Genomic DNA, 20,370 nt, shown 5'->3' with positions numbered 1-20,370 from the left:
GGATGATGACGGAAGTTAAAATTGACAGCTTTTACCTGTGTATTGATGATCTGATATATTTAAAGTTTCTCTCTTTTATATAAGTATATGATTTTTTTATCAATCTATATACTATTATATCAATTCCATAAAGTAGGAGTGCCTCACATTTATATGAAAGAACAGTTTTTATTTTCATGAGGCCATGGACTTTCTTGATGAACATGGATGATAGCTAATCTGTCTTCCTTATGACGTTTCTTCAGATTTTTTTTATAAGTATACCTACTGTGTGTACCCTGTCACCTGCCAGGCACTAAAGTTACAAAGATTTTTAAATTTCTGCTATAAAGTGGTCTAAAGCTGGAGGTGGTCGAGTAATTAGACAGTTGCATTATACAGTATAATAGACGTATGTAGATGGGTTCCTGGAAATATAGAAAACAGATACCCAACTCTTAAGAAATATGAGGGTTAATGAAAACTGCTTAGAAGTGACTTCTGAACTAAGTCTGAGAGGATAAGCATAAATTAGTCAAGCAAAAAAGTAGTGGGAGGACTTTTAGGCAGATTGAACTTCATGTCCAAAGACACAAAGGAATAGGAGTTGTTTGGAGGAAATGCAAGTAATTTGATATAGCAACATGGATTGTTTATGAGAATGGAGCTAGAGATAAGATTCAAAGAAGGTGACAGGTTATATCTCACGTACTGTGTGACAAGGTTGGGTTTTTTTCCTGAGGGAAGTAAGGAGATGTGGAAGGGTTCTAAACCATTCTGCATATGACAGGATTTTGATAGGTACTCACCTTACTGGCTGCTCTCCTTTCTATAAGTTCCATTTTGTTCCTGACCCTTTAAAAAAACAGTGCTCAGAAATCTTTATAATACTGCCTGACAGGCACAGAGAAGAGGAAACACTTGTCAGTTATGTGTTTTTGCCTTGTTCTCATGTCAGAGACAGTATTTTATTTTGTCCATGTTTAGAATATTTTGTGTGCCATTGATCCACTTGTGTCTTTATCCGTGTTTAGATATGGTCCAATTCTAGTTATGACATAGAAACTAATTTATGATATTTTGCTGAATAGCTGTAATATGATGATCACTGTGCTGGTAGCCGGAGATTTAAGTGAGACGTGATTTCTGCACTGAGAAGCTTACAGATAAACAAAGGAACTGAAATGTAAACATAATATAATGTAACATGCTAATAATGAATAAATCCCTATGTTTTCTGTGACATTTATATTTGAGACACTGTTCAACTTTTATATTCATTGATTACAATAACCCTGTGAAGCGGAAAATACTATCATCATTTACAGATAAGGAAATTAAGGCTCAGAGGTTAAGTAACTTTCCAAGGTCACACAACTATTAAAGTAGCAAAAATTGGGATTTGATTTTAGGTTTGTGTAGCTTCAAAGCTTAGCTCTTTGCACTGGACCATAAAGCCTCAGCATGGTTATTGTAGTGATAGATGAACAAATTACGAAGCAAGCACAACATGTAGAGAGAGACTTGAGTGAGAGGAATTAGAGAAAGCTTCCTAAAGTACTATAATGTCTAAACAGGGTTTGGATATATGAATATGAGCCAACCATGGTTTTTCCTTGTCATCACTTAACAATACTGCATTGGTTTCAAGAAGTGAGCCTTCTCCAAAGTTTTTATCATCCTTAGCAATTCTTGCATGCCTCTGCTGTTTATAGGCTTTAATCTTTTTGTGAGTATTCTAATAGGTATTTGCTACTCTTTGTTATATATCCCTGGCTGTTTGGCTTTTGCCCCACTTCTCTATGTGATCATTACAATTCTGAATTTATTAGAGATCTGCCTGCTGAACCACTTTAGTGTCTTAATATATATTGCTCTTTTTTTCTTCACTAGGATAATTTTTAGTTGCACTGAAAGGATGATTCTTTTGCGCTATTTTCCTTTTGCACCTCATATTGTGGAAGCACACCCATCTTTTTCAAGATTACAAAAACCCAACTGCCAAGCTAATATACTCACTTCTTCACATAGGTTTTAGGTTTTAGGCTTTGGCTTTGAAATAACATCTAGGTTTAATGGTTTCAAATAAAGCTTTTCCTAATTATGTACTCAGAAGGAAAATTCTTTAAATCCTGTGTGAAAAAAACTAAATTATAAAGAAATTAAATTTTTCTCGGTCACTATTGAAGATGCCAATATTTTTATTTTTCTTATTATAATAGTAAAATATAGACATGTTAGGGGAGAAAATGAAACAGTATACAAAACTATTAAATGAAAAGTCTGCTACCCTAATCTGCACATCCCCCTTATTTAGGCCCACTCCCCAGAGGTAAGCAATTTTAACTGTTTTGGTTTTAGTTCTTCAGGAAGTTTCTACCAAAGTTCTGTTTCTTAATTTGTCACCCTTTAAATGATGTCTATGGAATCCATGTTATAAAGAATGAGGAATTTTGCTGACCTGTATCACTTCCTCTCCTCTTGGAACTCCTAGTTTTTTAAGTCTTACTATTATTATTTCATAATCTTAAATATAAAATGTGTATTCCTTTAACTTTAGACTATATCTTCTAACTCTCACTATATTTATGATGGAGAAATTAAAGGCCTCTATACTCACCTTTCCATTTCTTTCACCAGCCCCTTCTCTATCTCATGAAATTTCAATAATTTTGAAGCTGTGTGTTCTTTCTTTTTCTCACAGTATTACAATGACTATGGTGATATTATTAAGGAAACACTGAGTAAAACCAGGCAGATTGATAAAATTCAGTGTGCCAAGACCCTCATTCTCAGTTTACAGCAGGTAAGAAATTTGAAAGAAAAGAGATAAAGAGTAGAATTAGTATTATTGAGCACTTCCATGTGCTTAATATCTGCTAGATACCTTACCTCATTTAAATTAGGTCATTATAACAGCACATTACTATGGATGCTTTCTGGTACAAAGATGTGTTTATGTGTCTTTTCTTTTGGAAGATAATCCTATAATTCACATTTCAAATAGATGAAATCCTAAGGTGATCTATTCTTGGACCAGATGAAATGCTCAATTGAACATTTAAAAAGTAATCATTTAAAAAGAAAAGCATCAGGGGCTGTCCCAGTGGAGCAGTGGTTAAGTTCGTGCGCTCCAATTCAGTGACCCAGCGTTCGCAGGTTCAGATCCCTGCTGTGGACCTAGACACCCTCATCAAGCCGTGCTGTGGCAGTGTCTCACATACAAAATAGAGGAAGATGGGCACAGATGTTAGCTCAGGGCCAATCCTCCTCACCAAAAAGAAAGAAAAACATCAAAATACACTTTTAAAGTATTTAATGAGGAAGAGGCAACAGTAATATCCAAATAAGAAAATATGTCATATATATAGGATAAATAAGATTCATAGTAAATGCCTAGTAAATTATTATAGAGATTGGAGTTGGGGGGGGGGGGTCAGCTGTAGGTATGTATGTATATATTTAGTCTATGATAAAAGTCTCATTTCAAATCAGTGGGGAATGATTGAGCCTATTCAATAAATGATGATGGGTCAGTTGACTGTGTATTTGGAAAAATAGCTGTTTATAGCCCTATCATGTACCCAAAATAACTACTAGGTAAATTATATATAAATATTAAAAATTAAAACTTTGAGGGCCAGCCCCATGGCATAGTGGTTGAGTTCAGTGTGGTCTGCTTCAGCAGCCTGGGTTCACAGGTTTGGATCCCGGGCAGAGACCTACGCACTTGGCAGCCATGTTGTGGTGGCAACCCACGTACAATATAGAGGAAGACTGGCACAGATGTTAGCTCAGGATGAATCTTCCTCTGCAAAAAAAAAAAAAATTTAAAGTTTATAAGAGAATATTTTTATATCCTGGAGTAGGGAAGTTCTTTCTGAGGAAAAAAGCCACAAAGTGAAAAAAAATGATGATATATATAAACTTAAATAGATCTATACTTCACCCAGCACTCTGAACAAAGTTAAAAAATACATGACAGATAGGGGGAAGAAATTTTCAATCATACATAATAAATTCTACAAATCAATAAAAGACATAAATTCCACATAAAATTAGGCAAAGAATATGAAAAGTCACTCTTCAGAAAAGGAAATCTAGGGGCCAGGCCCGTGGCCGAGTGGTTAAGTTCTCGCTCTCCGCTTCAGTGGCCCAGGGTTTTGCCAATTCGAATCCTGGGCGCAGACATGGCACCGCTCATCAAGCCACGCTGAGGCAGCATCCCTCATGCCACAGCTAGAAGGACGCACAACTATGTACCGGGGGGCTTTGGGGAGACAAAGGAAAAATAAAAATAATTAATTAAAAGAAAAAGGAAAAGAAAGTTTAAAAACCAATAAACATGAAAAAAAGCATAACTTCATTAATAGCTAATGAAGTACAAATTGCAAGAAGATATTTTTCGTTGCTGAACAGATTGGTGTGAATTAAAATGATTGATAATACCAATGATTGATAAAGATGGGGAGAAAAAAGTCTTGTGTGAAGGAAATTGCTCTTGCCTTCTTAGAATATAATTTTGTGCTGTATTTCGAAGTTTAAGACAGATATTCCCCTTAAACTAGTATTTTTGCTATTAGATATCTACAGTCATACATCACTTCACAAAGAGGATATATTCTGAGAAATGCATCATTAGGCAATTTCATCGTTGTGCGAACTGCATAGAGTGCACTTACACAAACCTAGAAGGTATAGCCTACTACACACCTAGGCTATATGGTACTAATCTTCTGGGGCCACCGTCATATATGCGGTCCATTACTGACTGAAACATCATTATGTGGCGCATGACTATATAGATGCAGTGCAGATGTGCAAAAAGATATATGTGTGAAAGATACTTCCTTGTAGTAATCTCTGTAGTATTGAAAAGTTGGAATTAATCTAAATGTCCATCAACAGAAAAATGGTTAAATAAACTGATACTCTGAAGTAGCTAAAAGATTTTTAAAACAAAATATTACGTGAAAAATAGCAAGTTTCAGGACAAATTATGTAGTACAATACCATTTATGTAAAAGTTAAAACTTTGTATATGTAATGTATTAATGTTTCTAAACTGGTCTAGAAAACTTTCAAACTTTAATATTGATCACCTTTAGAGAGAAGAATGATATTTAGTGGGAAAGATAAAGGAGAACTTTTACTTTGATCTTCCTTGAATTTTGTACAATGAAATACGTTCTTTGTATTGTAAATTTTAAGGCTATTGTGTACAGCTATCTGTGAAAACATTTTAAAGTTTAAGAATTTATAAACAATTATCTGCAAATAAATTTGAAAATCTCTGGAAAAACTGCTGTTTCCAGTCATGGCACAGTAAGTAGTTCAGGCCAGTCTATTGCTGAAGAAAACTAAAAAGATAGACAACATAATTAATAGAAGAACACAAGAGCTATTTCAATTTAATGGTGTGATTAGAGTGAATTGAGAGAGTAGGGGGTGAGAAATTGAAGAAAACACATGTAAACAATACCGTGCAGGATTTTTGCCATAAAGAGACTCAGAAAAATGGGCTGGTAGCTGGCAGAGGAGATTGGAGTTAGGAAGTTAGGGGGTTTTGGGTTTTTTTAAGATGTATACATCTAAGTAGAGAGGGAACAGTTGACGCAGGAGAGAGCAGTAAGCTTGGGAGCAAAACCACTTAGTAGGTAAAAGGGAATGAGATCCAGTATGTAAGGAGGGAGAGGCTTTAAATGAAAGCCTGGCCTATTCGTCTCTCATAATAGTGGGGGAGGCAGATGTGTACCGATACAGTTAAGTTTCTAACTTTGGTGGTAAAATGATGATTGCTTTTATATTCTTTGGTACTCCAGGGTTTTCTTTTTATTGTTATTTTGATACAATATATATAAAATATATGTAATTTAGAAAGCCCCTCCACTCAGCTTAAGAACTTTTCATATATTTTGTTATTGGGTGGGAAAAATCATAGCCCCTACATCCAAATGGTCATCTTGTATATAATGTTCTTGTCTTAGATATAATAAGTGAAAAAACAAAAGTTCTGAAGCCTATATTTCATATATTGCCATTCCTGTGAAAACAACAACAAAAAGAATAATAGATGTTTATAAATGTATAGTATATGTCTGTAAACATATTTCCTTTTCCCAACCCAAAATGCATTATTTTTTTATTAAAAATAAATTCCTGGGGCCATCCCAGTGGCATAGTGGTTAAGTTCACACACTCCACTTCGGTGGCCCAAGGTTCATGGGTTCAGATCCCAGGCGCAGACCTACACACCACTCATCAAGCCATGCTGTAGTGGCATCCCACATACAAAATAGAGGAAGATTGCCACAGATGTTAGCTCAGGACTGATCTTTCTCACGAATCAATCAATTAATCAATCAGTAATCTTCCTCACCATTGAATGAGTAAATAGATAGATAGGCTGTTTGCATTTAATCATACAATTAGTATGAAAATGAGCTGAAGAAACTAGTAGATGATGTGAAGAAGGAGAACAGTGTGGCTACAGTTAAGTGCAAGGAGGGAAATATATATTTTTATCATATGCCTTTTAAAGATTTTTAAATTATATTGCTTATTCAAAAAATAAATAAATATTTCTTAGCTGTAGGCTTTTTCCTCTTTTTTCTTTCTACCAGTTGTTTAATGAACTTGTTCAAGAGCAAGGTCCCAACCTAGATAGGACATCTGCCCATGTCAGTGGCATTAAAGAACTGGCACGTCGCTTTGCCCTTACATTTGGACTGGACCAAATCAAGACACGAGAAGCAGTTGCCACACTTCACAAGTGAGTGAGCTAAATAAACACTTTCTGTTATGCAGAATCTGGTTTACTGGAATAAATGAAATAATTGTTATTGGACCCATTTTTAAAGTGACAAATGGTAGAATTTTCAAGGCATAAGAACTTTAGAGATTGTCTAGTCTAATGATTCTCAACTAGGGGGGCATTTTTAATTTGAAAAAAATGTATTTAAGCTGCCCATTTTTTCATCTTATGAAGTATAAGAAAATAAAGTTTAATAAAATATTCTTGTCTGGTCTATCAGAGAGTGTGAAAATGTTGTAGGAGACATGAGTTTAAAAACTGTGTAGTACTGATTTGGTCAACCTCATTTCATAACTGAAAACTGAAGGACAGAAAACTTTTAAGTACCTTACAAAAACTGATATAGCTACTTGATACCATGACCAACTCTAATAACCCAATTTTCTGGCAATCTAATTATCTTTCCAGGGTATTCTCTTACCCCTAAAAGATACACATAGTAATTTAATTCTGTAGCTGTTTATTTTTTTTTATTTTTCACAACTTGCAGTTTTCTACTGTAAATAACAATTAAATATTATAATGCAAATATGTCATACCAATTGACATTATTTTACCATTTGAATTTGTCAGATTTTACTACCTTTAGTGATGATTTTGCTGTCTTCCCAACTGTTTTTGAAATTCTAGCCCATTGAGAGAACCACCATAGCTATCCGGAAAAATAAGATGATATTTTCTTTTACTTCAGGGATGGCATAGAATTTGCCTTTAAATACCAAAATCAGAAAGGGCAAGAATATCCACCTCCTAATCTGGCTTTCCTGGAAGTACTAAGTGAATTTTCTTCTAAACTTCTTCGACAGGACAAAAAGACTGTGTAAGTTGCACATTGCAAGAAATGTGGCTGTTATCATGACATCGTTGTAACTTTGTGTTTATTTTTTGAAGAAATTTTAATCACCTAGATATAATTACTGTTGATAACTTAAGCTCTGTTTGTTTGTTTTAAGGAACTGTAGTTTTCTTTCAAGCTTTTATTTATAATTGTTCTTTCACTGCTTACCTTTCAGTACGCTAGAATTTGTAAGATTAAATTAAGCAAGTGGAAATGATTTCTTATTCTGCAAAGATTTATGAACGTTGGCTTGGCCATTGTATAACCCTTTTTTCTTTTTATATTAATTATATTTTAGTTTTACTTTTTAACTTGTTTCAAGAAGATTGATTTTTTTTCTATTTTCTAGTTTTTATGATAGTTTAAAGAAATAATATAGGCAATTTTCAAAAAGATTTTGATGGGATAAGTCTTATTTAGAACAAACTAAAAAACTTTTTAAGAGCATGATTCTCTAATGGATCCCAAATTTCATAGATTGATAGGAATGTGAGTCAATTAATAACGTAATAAATGAACAGAAAATTGGAGGGACACTTAAAGCTTGTATGAATATGAGTGATAGTTCTAAGGAAAGATGTTGGCTTCATGTTGGTCAGAAAATATTTATTAAGCTCCTAATATGGTCAGGTACTGTTGTATAGCTTTTGTTCTGATATGGCCGGGCAGTGAACAATACAAAGTTTCTGCCCTTAGAAAGCTTATATTCTAATACAGGGAGACAAAACATAAACATACAAACAAACAAGAGTTTCAGGCACTGAAATAGGATAATATGATAGAGAATCAGTGGTGTTGGGTATTGGTGGGCATGGAGTGGTTTGAAAACCTTTTTTAATGTAGGCATTTTCAAGTATACATTTTCCTTTAAGCACTACTTTAGCTGCATTTTGTAAGTTTTCATTTATCTCAAAGTATTTTGTCATTTCCCCATGTGATTTCTTCTTTAATCTGTTGTTTATTTAGGAGTACTTTAATTTCCACATATTTATGAATTTCCAAATTTCCCTTTTGTTGTTGTTTTCTAATTTCATTCCATTGTTGTTAGAGAACATGCTTTATATGTTTTTTTGAAACCTTTTAAATTTATTGAGGCTCGTTTTATCGACCAACATATGATCTATTGTGGAGAATGCTCCGTGTATACTTGAGGAGAATGTGTATTCTTCTGCTGTTATTGAGTGGAGTTTTGTTCTGTAGATGTCTGTTAGATCCAGTTGGCTTATAGATTTGTTTATAGTGTTGTTCAAGTCTTTTTTTTTTATTTTTATTTTTTTGAGGAAGATTAGCCCTTAGCTAACACCTGCCACCAATCCTCCTCTTTGTTGCTGAGGAAGACAGTCCCTGAGCTGACATCCGTGCCTGTTTGCCCCTACTTTGTATGTGGGATGCCTGCCAAAGCATGGCTTGACAAGTAGTGCATAGGTCCACACCTGAGATCTGAACTGGCGAACCAAGGGCTGCCGAAGCTGAATGTACAAACCAACTGCTGCGCCACTGGGCTGGCCCTGTTCAAGTCTTCTATTTCCTTGTTGATCTTTTCTGTGGTTGTTCTGTCCTACTGAAAGTGGAATGTAGAAATCTCTATTATTCTTGAATTATTATTTCTCTTTTCCTTTTTTTTTTTTAAAGATTGGCACCTGAGCTAACAACTGTTGCCAATCTTTTTTTTTTTTTTCCCTGCTTTATCTCCCCATATCCCCCTTGGTACATAGTTGCATATCCCACCTGCAGGTCCCTCTAGTTGTGGCATGCAGGATGCTGCCTCAAGGTGGCCTGACAAGCGATGCCATGTCTGCCCAGGATCCGAACTGGCGAAACCCTGGGCCGCCACAGCAGAGTTCATCAACTTAACCACTCGGCCACAGAGCTGGCCCCTATTTCTCTTTTTATTTATTTTTTATTATTTTTATTTTTTTATTGAGTTAACGATAGGTTTCAATCTTGTGAAATTTCAGTTGTACATTATTGTCTGTCAGTCGTGTTGTAGGTGCAACCCTTCACCCTTTGTGCCCACCCCCCACCCCACATTTCCCCTGGTAGCCACTAATCTGTTCTCTTTGTCCACATGTTTAAATTCCTCATATGAGTGGAGTCATACAAAGATTGTCCTTCTCTATCTGGCTTATTTCACTTAACATAATTCCCTCAAAGTCCATCCATGTTGTTGCAAATGAGACGATTTTTTTTCTTTTTTATGGCTAAGTAGTATTCCATTGTATGTATATACATCTTTTTTATCCAGTCATATGTTGATGGACACTTAGGTTGCTTCCACGTCTTGGCTATTGTAAATAATGCTGCAATGAACATAGATGTGCATGGGACTTTTGGAATTGCTGATTTCAGGTTCTTTGGATAGATACCCAGTAGTGGGATAGCTGGATCGTATGGTAGTTCTATTTTTAATTTTTGAGGAATCTCCATACTGTTTTCCATACTGGCTGCACCAGTTTGCATTCCCACCAGCAGTGTATGAGGGTTCCTTTTTCTCCACAACCTCTCCAACATTTGTTACTATTTGTTTCAGTTATTTTTGTCATTCTAATGGGTGTAAGGTGATATCTTAGTTTAGTTTTGATTTGCATTTCCCTCATGCACAGCAATGATGAACATCTTTTCATGTGCCTATTGGCCATCCATATATCTTCTTTGGAGAAATGTCTGTTCATTTCTCCCGCCCATTTTATGATCGAGTTGTGTGATTTTTTTGTTGTTGAGTTGTGTGAGTTCTTTATATATTATGGATATTAAGCCTTTGTCAGATATATGACTTGCAAATATTTTTTCCCGGTTAGTGGGTTGTTTTTTTGTTTCAATCCTGTTTTCATTTGCCTTGAAGAAGCTCTTTAATCTGATGAAGTCCCATTTGTTTATTCTTTCCATTGTTTCCCTTATCTGAGAAGACATGGTGTCCGAAAAGATCCTTTCAATACTGATGTTGAAAAGTGTACTGCCTACATTTTCTTCTAGAAGCCTTACGATTTCATATCTCAGGTTTAGATCTTTGATCCATTTTGAGTTTATTTTGGTGAATGGTGAAAAAGAATGGTCAATTTTCATTCTTTTACATGTGGCTTTCCAGTTTTCCCAGCACCATTTGTTGAAAAGACTTCCTTTTCTCCATTGTACACCCTCAGCTCCCTTGTTGAAGATTAGCTGTCCATAGATGTGTGGTTTTATTTCTGGGCTTTCAGTTCTGTTCCATTGATCTGTGCACCTGTTTTTGTACCAGTACCATGCTGTTTGATTACTGTTGCTTTGTAGTATGTTTTGAAGTCAGGGGTTGTGATGCCTCCAGCTGTGTTCTTTCTTCTCAGGATTGCTTTAGCAATTTGTGGTCTTTTGTTGCCCCATATGAATTTTAGGATTCTTTGTTCTAATTCTGTAAAGAATGTCATTGGGATTCTGATTGGGATGGTGTTGAATCTGTAGATTGCTTTAGGTAAAATGGACATTTTAACTATGTTTATTCTTCCAATCCATATACGTGGAATATCTTTCCATCTCTTTATGTCGTCATCCATTTCTTTCAGAAAAGCCTTGTAATTTTCATTGTATAAGTCTTTCTCTTCCTTAGTTAAATTCACCCCGAGGTATTTTATTCTTTTTGTTGTGATTGTGAATGGTATTGTGTTCTTGAGTTCTTTTTCTGTTAGTTCGTTATTAGAGTATAGAAATGCTACTGATTTATGTAAATTGATTTTATACCCTGCAACTTTGCTGTAGTTGTTGATTACTTCTAAAGATTTTCCAGTGGATTCTTTGGGGTTTTCTCTATATATGATCATGTCATCTGCAAACAGCGAGAGTTTCGCTTCTTCCCTCCTTATTTGGATTCCTTTGATTCCTTCTTCTTGCCTAATTGCTCTGGCCAGAACCTCCAGTACTGTGTTAAATAAGAGTGGTGGTAGAGGGCATCCTTGTCTCATTCCTGTTTTCAGGGGGATGGTGCTCATTTTTGCACATTGAGTATGATGTTGGCTGTGGGTTTGTCATATATGGCCTTTGTTATGTTGAGGTACTTCCCTTCTATCCCCATTTTCTTCAGAGTTTTTATCATAAATGGCTGTTGGATCTTGTCAAATGCTTTCCCTGCATCTATTGAGATGATCATGTGGTTTTTATTCCTCTGTTTGTTGGTGTGGTGTATCATGTTGATTGATTTGTGGATGTTGAACCATCCCTGTGTCCCTGGTATGAATCCCACTTGATCATGATGTATGATCCTTTTGATGAGTTGCTGTATTTGGGTTGCCAAAATTTTGTTGAGAATTTTTGCATCTATGTTCCTCAGTGATATTGGCCTGTAGTTCTCCTTTTTCTTGCTGTCCATGTCAGGCTTTGGTATGAGCGTGATGTTGACCTTGTAGAATGTGTTAGGAAGTGTTCCATCCTCGCTAATATTTTGGAATTACTTGAAAAGGTTAGGTATTAAATCCTCTCTGAAAGTTTGGTAGAATTCCCCAGGCAAGCCATCTGGTCCTGGGGTTTTATTGTTTGGGATGCTTCTGATGGCTGTTTCAATCTCTTTCCTTGTGATTGGTCTGTTGAAATTCTCTGCTTCTTCTTGACTAAGCTTTGGGGGATTGTAGGAGTCCAAGAATTTATCCATTTCCTCTAGGTTATCCATTTTGCTGGCATATAGTTTTTCATAGTATTCTCTTACAATCCGTTGTATTTCTGCAGGGTCTGTTGTTATTTCTCCTCTTTCATTTCCGATTTTGTTTATTTGAGCTTTCTCTTTTTTTCTTTGTAATTCTGGCTAGGGGTTTGTCAATTTTATTTATCTTCTCAAAGAACCAGCTCTTTGTTTCATTGATCCTTTCTACTGCCTTTTTAGTTTCAATAGCATTTATTTCTGCTCTGATTTTTATTATTTCTCTCCTTCTGCTGACTTTGGGCTTTGTTTCTTCTTCTTTCTCTAATTCAGTTAGGTGTAGTTTAAGATTGCTTATTTGGGATTTTTCTTGTTTGTTAAGATGTGCCTGTATTGCGATGAATTTCCCTCCTAATACAGTTTTTGCTGTGTCCCATATGAGTTGGTATGGCATGTTATCATTCTCATTTGTCTCCAGGTATTTTTTTATTTCTTCTTTAATTTCTTCAGTGATCCATTGCTTGTTCAATAGCATATTGTTTAGTCTTCGCATCCCTGTGCCTTTCTCAGCTTTTTTCTTGTAATTAATTTCTAGCTTTATAGCATTATGATCGGAGAAGATGCTTGTTATTATTTCAAGTTTTTTTACATTTGTAGAGGCTTGCCCTGTTTCCCAGCATATGGTCTGTCCTTGAGAATGTCCCATGCGCACTTGAGAAGAATGTGTATTGTGCTGTTTTTGGGTGAAGTGTTCTATATATGTCTATTAAGCCCAACTGTTTTAGCTTTTCGTTTAGCTCCACTGTTTCTTTGTTGATTTTCTGTCTGGATGATCTGTCCGTTGATGTGAGTGGGGTGTTGAGGTCCCCTACTATTATTGTGTTATTTTTGATATTTTGTTTTAGGTTTGTTAATAGTTGCTTTATGAACTTTGGTGCTCCTGTGTTGGTTGCATAGATATTTATAAGCCTTATTTCTTCTTGATGAAGTGTGTCTTTGGTCATTATATATTGGCCCTCTATGTCTCTCTTTATCTGCTTTATCTTGAAGTCTCTTTTGTCTCATAGAAGTATTGCGACACCTGCTTTCTTCTGTTTGCTATTAGCTTGTAGTATTGTCTTCCACCCCTTCACTGTGAGCCTGTGTTTGTCCTTGGAGCTGAGGTGTGTTTCCTGGAGGCAACAAATTGTAGGATCTCGTTCTTTAATCCATTTTGCCACTCTTTGTCTTTTTATTGGAGAGTTCAATCTGTTTACATTGAGGGTGAGTATTGATTCATGAGGGCTTAATGCTGTCATTCTGTGGCTCATTTTCCGGTTTTCCTGTGTTTCCTTTGTTTCTCGTCCTCTGTGTTTTAGCCTACCCATTGACTTCTGCAATTTCTTATGCTGGGTTTCTTAGATTTTTCCTTATTTACGTTTTGTGTCTCTGTTCTGTTTTTTAGTTTAGTGGCTACCCTGAAGTTTGTATTCAGAATCTTGTGTATAACATAGTCCATTTTCTGGTGGTCTCTTACTTCCTTGGCCTAGACTGTTTCAGTTCCTTTCTTCCTCCCCTCCTAAATTATTATTTTCATCTCTTATTCCAACTTGTGTTGTGACTTTGTGGTTAGAGTGGTAAGATTGTCTTTGCTTTGGTGATTTACTTCCCTTTATCCTAATGCTACAGTTGAGTATTTGCTATCCTATTCAGATTCTATCTATTTGTCTCCCTACTCTGTGTTTTGTGACCCATTTCTCCCTTTTTTTCTTATTTCAGGTATGAGAGCCTTCTTGAGGCTTTCTTGTAGTGGTGGTCTTGTGACTACGAAGTGCCTTAGCTTTGCTTGTCTGGAAAAGATTTAATTTCTCCCTCATATCTGAAGGATATTTTTGCTGGATAGAGTATTCTTGGCTGAAGATTTTTATCCTTTAAAGTTTTGAATATGTCCCTCCAGTCTCTCCTAGCTTGTAAGGTTTCTGTAGAGAAATCCGCTGAAAGTCTGATAGGGGTTCCTTTTTTGATTATTTTTTTCTGCCTTACTGCCCTCAGTAGTCTTTCTTTGTCTTTCATTTTTGCCATTTTTACTCGTATATGCCTTGCAGTATGTCCTTTTACATTGACAAATCTAGGAGATCTGAAAGCCTCTTCCCACACACATTTCTCTCTCAATCCCTAGATTTGGGAAGTTCTCTTCTATTATTTCGTTGAGTACACTTTCTGCTCCATTTTCCTTTTCCATGCCTTTAGGAATGCCAATTATTCTTAAGTTGCATTTTCTCATTGAGTCAGCTATTTCTCGGAGATTTTCTTCAGTTTTTTTAAATTCTTAGTTCTCTTTCTTCCTCTGTCTGGAGCCATTCAGCCTTCAGCCTTTGTGTCTTCGATTATGCTAATTTTCTCCTCTATGGTGTCTAAATAGGCATTTAGGGAATCCGTATTCTGTCTTATCTGATCCATTGTATTTTTCATCTCTAGTATTTCTGATTGATTCTTCTTTATAGTTTCTATCCCTTTTGTCAAGTAACTCCAGAACTCGTTGACCTGTTTCTCTATGTTTCCCTTTACCTCATTGAGTATTTTGATGATAGTTAGTTATTTTGAACTCATCTTCACTTAGTTTCCAAGTTCTCAGGACATACTTCTGTATTTTTACTGTTTTTCCTTTTGGACTGGAGCTTTTATAAATTGCTGGATGGTGGAGGAGCGGTTTTTGCGCATGATGCTATTATTCTGTTGCAGTTACAGCCTGTCGCCACTGGATGGGGGTCGATAGCTGTGCATTCTGAGCTCTCCGCCTTCAGCCGTGATGGCACCACGCAGCACGGGTTGGGGGAGGAGGGGCACTTTCTCTCGTGCCCCGACCTAGATTCAGATCAGCTCTGGCTCTCTGGTCTCCCAGGGCCCTGGCTTGCTGGGGTTCCCCCACACAAAAGCTTTCCCCGGTTAGAGGGTTTCCACTGCACGGCAGTGGGAGTCCTGGATGATCCCCAGATGCGTGGCCCCTCCCCCACTCCTTCCCTCACCTGCGGCAGTGATCCCAGTCTCTAGGGGAGGGAGCAAAGTTCTCTCTTACCCCGTTCCAGCTCCTCCCAGCCGGCTCCAGCCTCTCTGCCCTCTGTGGTTTGGCTGCTCTAGGTCTCCAATGATTTCTGTTGTTAGGAATTTTTTTTGGTTAGAATGCAGTTGCACTTTTTGGTTGTAATTTGGAGGGGAGAAAGTCCCGGGTGAACTCACGCTGCCATGTTGCTGACGTCACTATCCCTGTTTCTCTTTTTAATTGTCAGTTTTTGCTTCGTGTGTTTTTGGACTCTGTTGTTACGTGTATATATGTTTATAATTATTATGTCTTCCAGGTGGATTGACTCTTACTTATCATTATAAAATATCCTTCTCTGTCTCCAGGAATTTTTGTTTTAAAGTCCATTTTGTCTAATATCAGTATAACCACTCCAGCTCTATTTTAGTTACCATTTCCATGGTATACCTTTTTTCCATCCTTTCACTTTCTGTGTTTTTGTCTTTGAATTCTAAAGTGTGTTTCTTCTAGACAGCATATGGTTGGATCATGGTATTTTTTTAATGCAATCCCTGCCATTACTTTTTGTTTTCTATATGTCTGTCTTTGTTTTTTCCTCCTTTATTGCCTTATTTATATTAAATGGGTATTTTTTAGTGTAACATTTTAATTTCTTCAAAAACTTTTAATTGTATTTTTTTAGTTATTAGCAGTTTTTGTAAGCATTACAATATACATCTTAACGAAAATTTACTTCAGATTTATTCTAAGGAAATATAAAAACTTTACTCCTATATAGCTTCTTTCCTCCCTTTCTTTTTTGTGCTTTTATTGTTACACATACTCATCTAAAGATGTTACAAACCCAACAATATATTGTTATAATTCTCACTTGATATAATTGTATTTCTTTTAAATAAGCTGAGAGAAGAAAGGGAGCCAAGTATATATTTATAGAGTTTGTTATATTAACCTTCTTATTTACCATTTCTGCTTCTCTTCTTTTCTTCCTATGGATTTGAAATGCCATCTGGCGTCATTTCCTTACTCTTACACACCTTTGCTCCCACTTACTTCTTTTGTGTTTCTTGTCAGATGTAGTAACATTTCTATGTTATTGGCTCAACGATACCGTAATAGTTTGTTTTATACAATTTTTTTTAATCAGTTAAAAGAATACAGGATAAGTGAATATGAAATTATATTGTCTTTTATAACTACTTAGTTATTACCTTTCGGCAGTTTTTTTCCTGTGTAAATTCAGATTTCTCTGTGGTGTCATTGTTTTCAGCCTGAAGAAACTTCCTTTAATATTTCTGGTAAAACAGGGCAGCCAGCAACAGATTTCACAGCTTTTGTTCATCTAAGAATGCCTTTATTTTATCTTTAGCTTTGAAATACAGTTTTGCTAGATAGAAGATTCTTGTTTGATAGTTTTTTACTTGTAGTGCACTGAATGTGTTATCCTGTTGCCTTCTGGCCTCCATTGTGTCTCATGAGAAGTCAGCTTTTAAACTTATTGGAGTTCCATTGTGTGTAATGAGTTACTTTTCCCTTCTTACTTCTAAGAATTTTTCTTTATGTTTGGCTCTCAGTGTTTTTCCTCTGATGCATCTGGGTGTGGATCTCTCTGCAGTTGTCTCGCTTGGACTTTGTTGAGCTTTGAAGATGTATAGATTAATGTTGTGCATCAAATTTGGAAGTAATTTGCCATTATTTCTTCAGATTTATTTCTGCTGCTTTCTTCTCCTGGTATTCCTATTACACTCATCAGTGCACTTAAGGGTTTCCTGGTTTCTCTCAAGCTCTGTTCATTTTTCTTCATTTCTTTTTTTCCTCTGTCTTCAGTTTGCATGATCTCTATTGATATATTCTTCAAGATTACTGCTTATTTCTTGTGCCAGCTCAAATCTGTTGAGCCCTTTTAGTTAATTTCCATTATTTTACGTTTCCACTGCAGAATTTACATTTGGTTCTTTTTTTATTTATTATTTCTATATTTTTACTCATATTCTCTATTTAATGAGAGATAGTGTCATCACACTTTTCTTTCTTTCTTTCTTTCTTTTTTTTTTTGCTGAGGAAGATTCACCCTGAGCTAACACCCATTGCCAATCTTCCTCGTTTTGTTTGAGGAAGATTCACCCTGAGCTAACATCTAGGCCAGACTTCATCTATTTTATATGTGGGTCACCACCACAGCGTGGCCACTGACAAGTGATCTGGGTCCATGCCCAGGAACCAAACCCGGGCTGCCAAAGTGGAGCACACTGAACTTAACCACTAGGCCACAGAGCCGGCCCTATACTTTTAATTCTTTAGACATGGTTTTCTTTAGTTCCTTGAACATATTTATAATAATTGCTTTGCAGTCTTTGTGGGCCAAGTTTCTATTGCTTGCTCTTTTTTTTTTTTAGGTCACGTTTTCCTATTTCTTTCTGTCTCATAATTTTTTGTTGAAAATTGAACATTTAAGTAATATATTGCATATATGATACACTGTGAAACAATAATTTAGCTACTCTTGATAATGATTCTCTGTCCCCCCAGAGATTGATGTTGTTGTTTGCTTGGCCACTTTGTTTAGAGTCTTGGTTGAACAAACTCTGTGAAGTCTGTTTCTCTTGCACTGTGCAGCCTGTGCTATCCCTGCTCAGATCTTTTTTCCCTTATTTTTTATCATTTGATTTAGGTACCTAGGGGTTACCTCTATGCCAACGTAAACCTCTTGTTAATCAAGGTTGTGCTTAAACCTCTTCAGCCAGTTAGATTTTTACCTTTTACTGTTGGATGTGTATGTGGCTTGAAGGTTGCTATCACGGTTCAGGGAATTTCCTTTTCCCCATGGTCAGTCAAGGGACTAGCAGCTTGGCAGTTCCCTCTGATGGCTCCTGAGAAGGGCATCCTTGGGCATGCACAGTCTTCCAGACTAACAGGGAAGCATGTGATTTAATTTAATTCAATTTATATATTTTAACTTTATTTTTTAGGACAGTTTTAGGTTCACAGGAAAACTGAGGGGAAGGTGCAGAGAATTCCCATATACCTTTGCCCCTACACATGCATAGCCTCCCCCATTATCAACATCTGCCAACCAGAGTGATACACTTGTTATAATTGACACTTCACACATCCTCATCACCTAAAGTTCATGGTGTACATTACAGTTCACTCTTGCAGTTGTACATTTGTGAGTTTAGACAAATGTATAATGATATGTATCCATCATTATGATATCATACAGAATATTTTCACTTCCCAAAAGATCCTGCATGTTCTGCCTGTTCATCCTTCCTCCCCTCCCCACAACCCCAGCAACCACTGATCCTTTTACTATTTCCATAGTTTTGCCTTTTCCAGAATGTCATATAGTTGGAATCATAGACTAGGTAGCCTTTTCAGATCAGCTTCTTTCACTTAGTTATATGCATGTAAAGTTCCTCCATGTCTTTTTGTAGCTTGATAGCTCATTTCTTTTTAGTGTTGAATAAATTCCATTGTCTGGATGTTCCACAGTTTATTTATCCTTTCACCTACTGAAAGACATTTTGATTGCTTCCAAGTTTTAACAATTATGAATAAAGCTACCGCAGCTTTTTGTGAGGACATAAGTTTTCAGTTCCTCTAAGTAAATACCAAGGAGTGCTATTGCTGGATTGCGTCGTAGGAGTATGTTTAGTTTTGTAAGAAACCACCAAATTGTCTTCCAAAGTTGCTATACCATTTTGCATTCCCACTAGCAATGTATGAGAGTTCCTATTGTTCCACATCCTCACCAGCATTTGGTGTTAGTGTTCTGGCCAGTCTAATAGGTGCATAGTGGTATCTTGTTATTTTAATTTGCATTTCCTTGATGACATATGATGTGGGGTATCTTTTCATGTGCTTATTTGCCATCCATATGTTTTCTTTGATGAGGTGTTTGTTCAGGTCTTTTGCCCATTTCTTAATTAGGTTTTTTTTTTCTTATTGGGTTTTAAGAGTTTTTTGTGTATTAGATAACAGTCCTTTACCAATTTTATTTGATCAATTTATAAAAATATTTTTTCTCCAGTCTATGGTTGTATTCTCATTCTCTAAACAGTGTTTTTTGCAGAGTAGAAATTTTTAATTTTAGTGAAGTCCAACTTACCAATTGTTTCTTTTAGGGATCTTGCCTTTGGTGTTGTATCTAAAAAGTCATTGCTGTATCCAAGGTCATCTAGGTTTTCTCCTGTGTTATTTTATAGGAGTTTTATAATTTTTCATTTTACATTTAGGTTTGTAATCCATTTTGAGTTAATTTTTGTGAAAGGTGTAAGGTCTGTGTCTAGATTAATTTTTTTGCTTGGGGATGTCAGGTTGTTCCAGCACTGTGTGTTGAAGAGACTGTCTTTGCTCCATTTTATTGCCTTGGCTTCTATGTCAAAGATCAGTTGACTACATTTATGTGGGTCTATTTCTGGTCTCTCTATTCTGTTCCATTGATCTATGTGTTTATATATTGATTACTATAGCTTTTTTTTCCCTTTTTTCCCCAGCTTTATTGAGATATATTTAACATACAACATTGTGAAAGTTTAAGGTGTACGATGTGTGATAATTTGATATGCATATATATTGCAAAATGATTATACTATAGCTTTATAGTAAGTCCTACAGTTGGGTAGTGTCCATCCTCCAACTTTGTTCTTCTCCTTCAATATTGTATTGGCTATTCTTGGTCTTTTGCCTCTCCATATAAACCTTAGAATCAGTTTGTTCATATCCCCAAAAGAACTTGCTGAGATTTTGATTGGAATTGCATTGAATCTATAAATCATGTCAAGTGACTTCTTAACAATATTGAGTCTTCCTACCTATGCACATGGAATATCTCTCAGTCTCTTTGGTTCTTCTTTCATTTTGTTCATGAGAGTTTTATAGTTTTCCTCATACAGATGTTGTATGTGTTTTGTTAGATTTGTCCCTCAATAATTACTTTTTGGGGGTGCTAATGTAAATGGCATTATTTTCTTCAAATTCCACTTGTTCGTTGCTGATATATAGGAAATTGACTGACTTTTGTATTTTAACTTTGTATCCTGCAACCTTGCTGTAATTGCTTATTAGTTCCAGTCTGCTTGGTCAATTTTTGAGGATTTTCTACATAGACAGTTACG

At 35.9% G+C, this 20,370-nt stretch overlaps 1 protein-coding gene across 7 annotated transcripts in view; it reads left to right on the top strand.

Annotated features, from left to right (window-relative positions):
* The window catches only part of STAG1 (STAG1 cohesin complex component), a 371,021-nt gene that overhangs the window by 335,629 nt on the left and 15,022 nt on the right, over positions 1–20,370 (top strand). For all 7 annotated transcript variants that reach the window (XM_070238181.1, XM_023620972.2, XM_070238185.1 and 4 more), the window contains 3 exons: positions 2,684–2,785; positions 6,603–6,751; positions 7,485–7,613. In XM_070238181.1, the coding sequence (XP_070094282.1) occupies positions 2,684–2,785; positions 6,603–6,751; positions 7,485–7,613 (380 nt within the window). The remainder of the gene's footprint in view (positions 1–2,683; positions 2,786–6,602; positions 6,752–7,484; positions 7,614–20,370) is intronic.

The sequence above is a fragment of the Equus caballus genome, chromosome 16, assembly GCF_041296265.1.
Source record: "Equus caballus isolate H_3958 breed thoroughbred chromosome 16, TB-T2T, whole genome shotgun sequence".
In the NCBI taxonomy this organism is placed as follows: domain Eukaryota; kingdom Metazoa; phylum Chordata; class Mammalia; order Perissodactyla; family Equidae; genus Equus; species Equus caballus.
The sequence above is the reverse complement of the archived record's forward strand: the minus strand, read 5'-3'. Positions and strand labels throughout refer to the sequence as shown.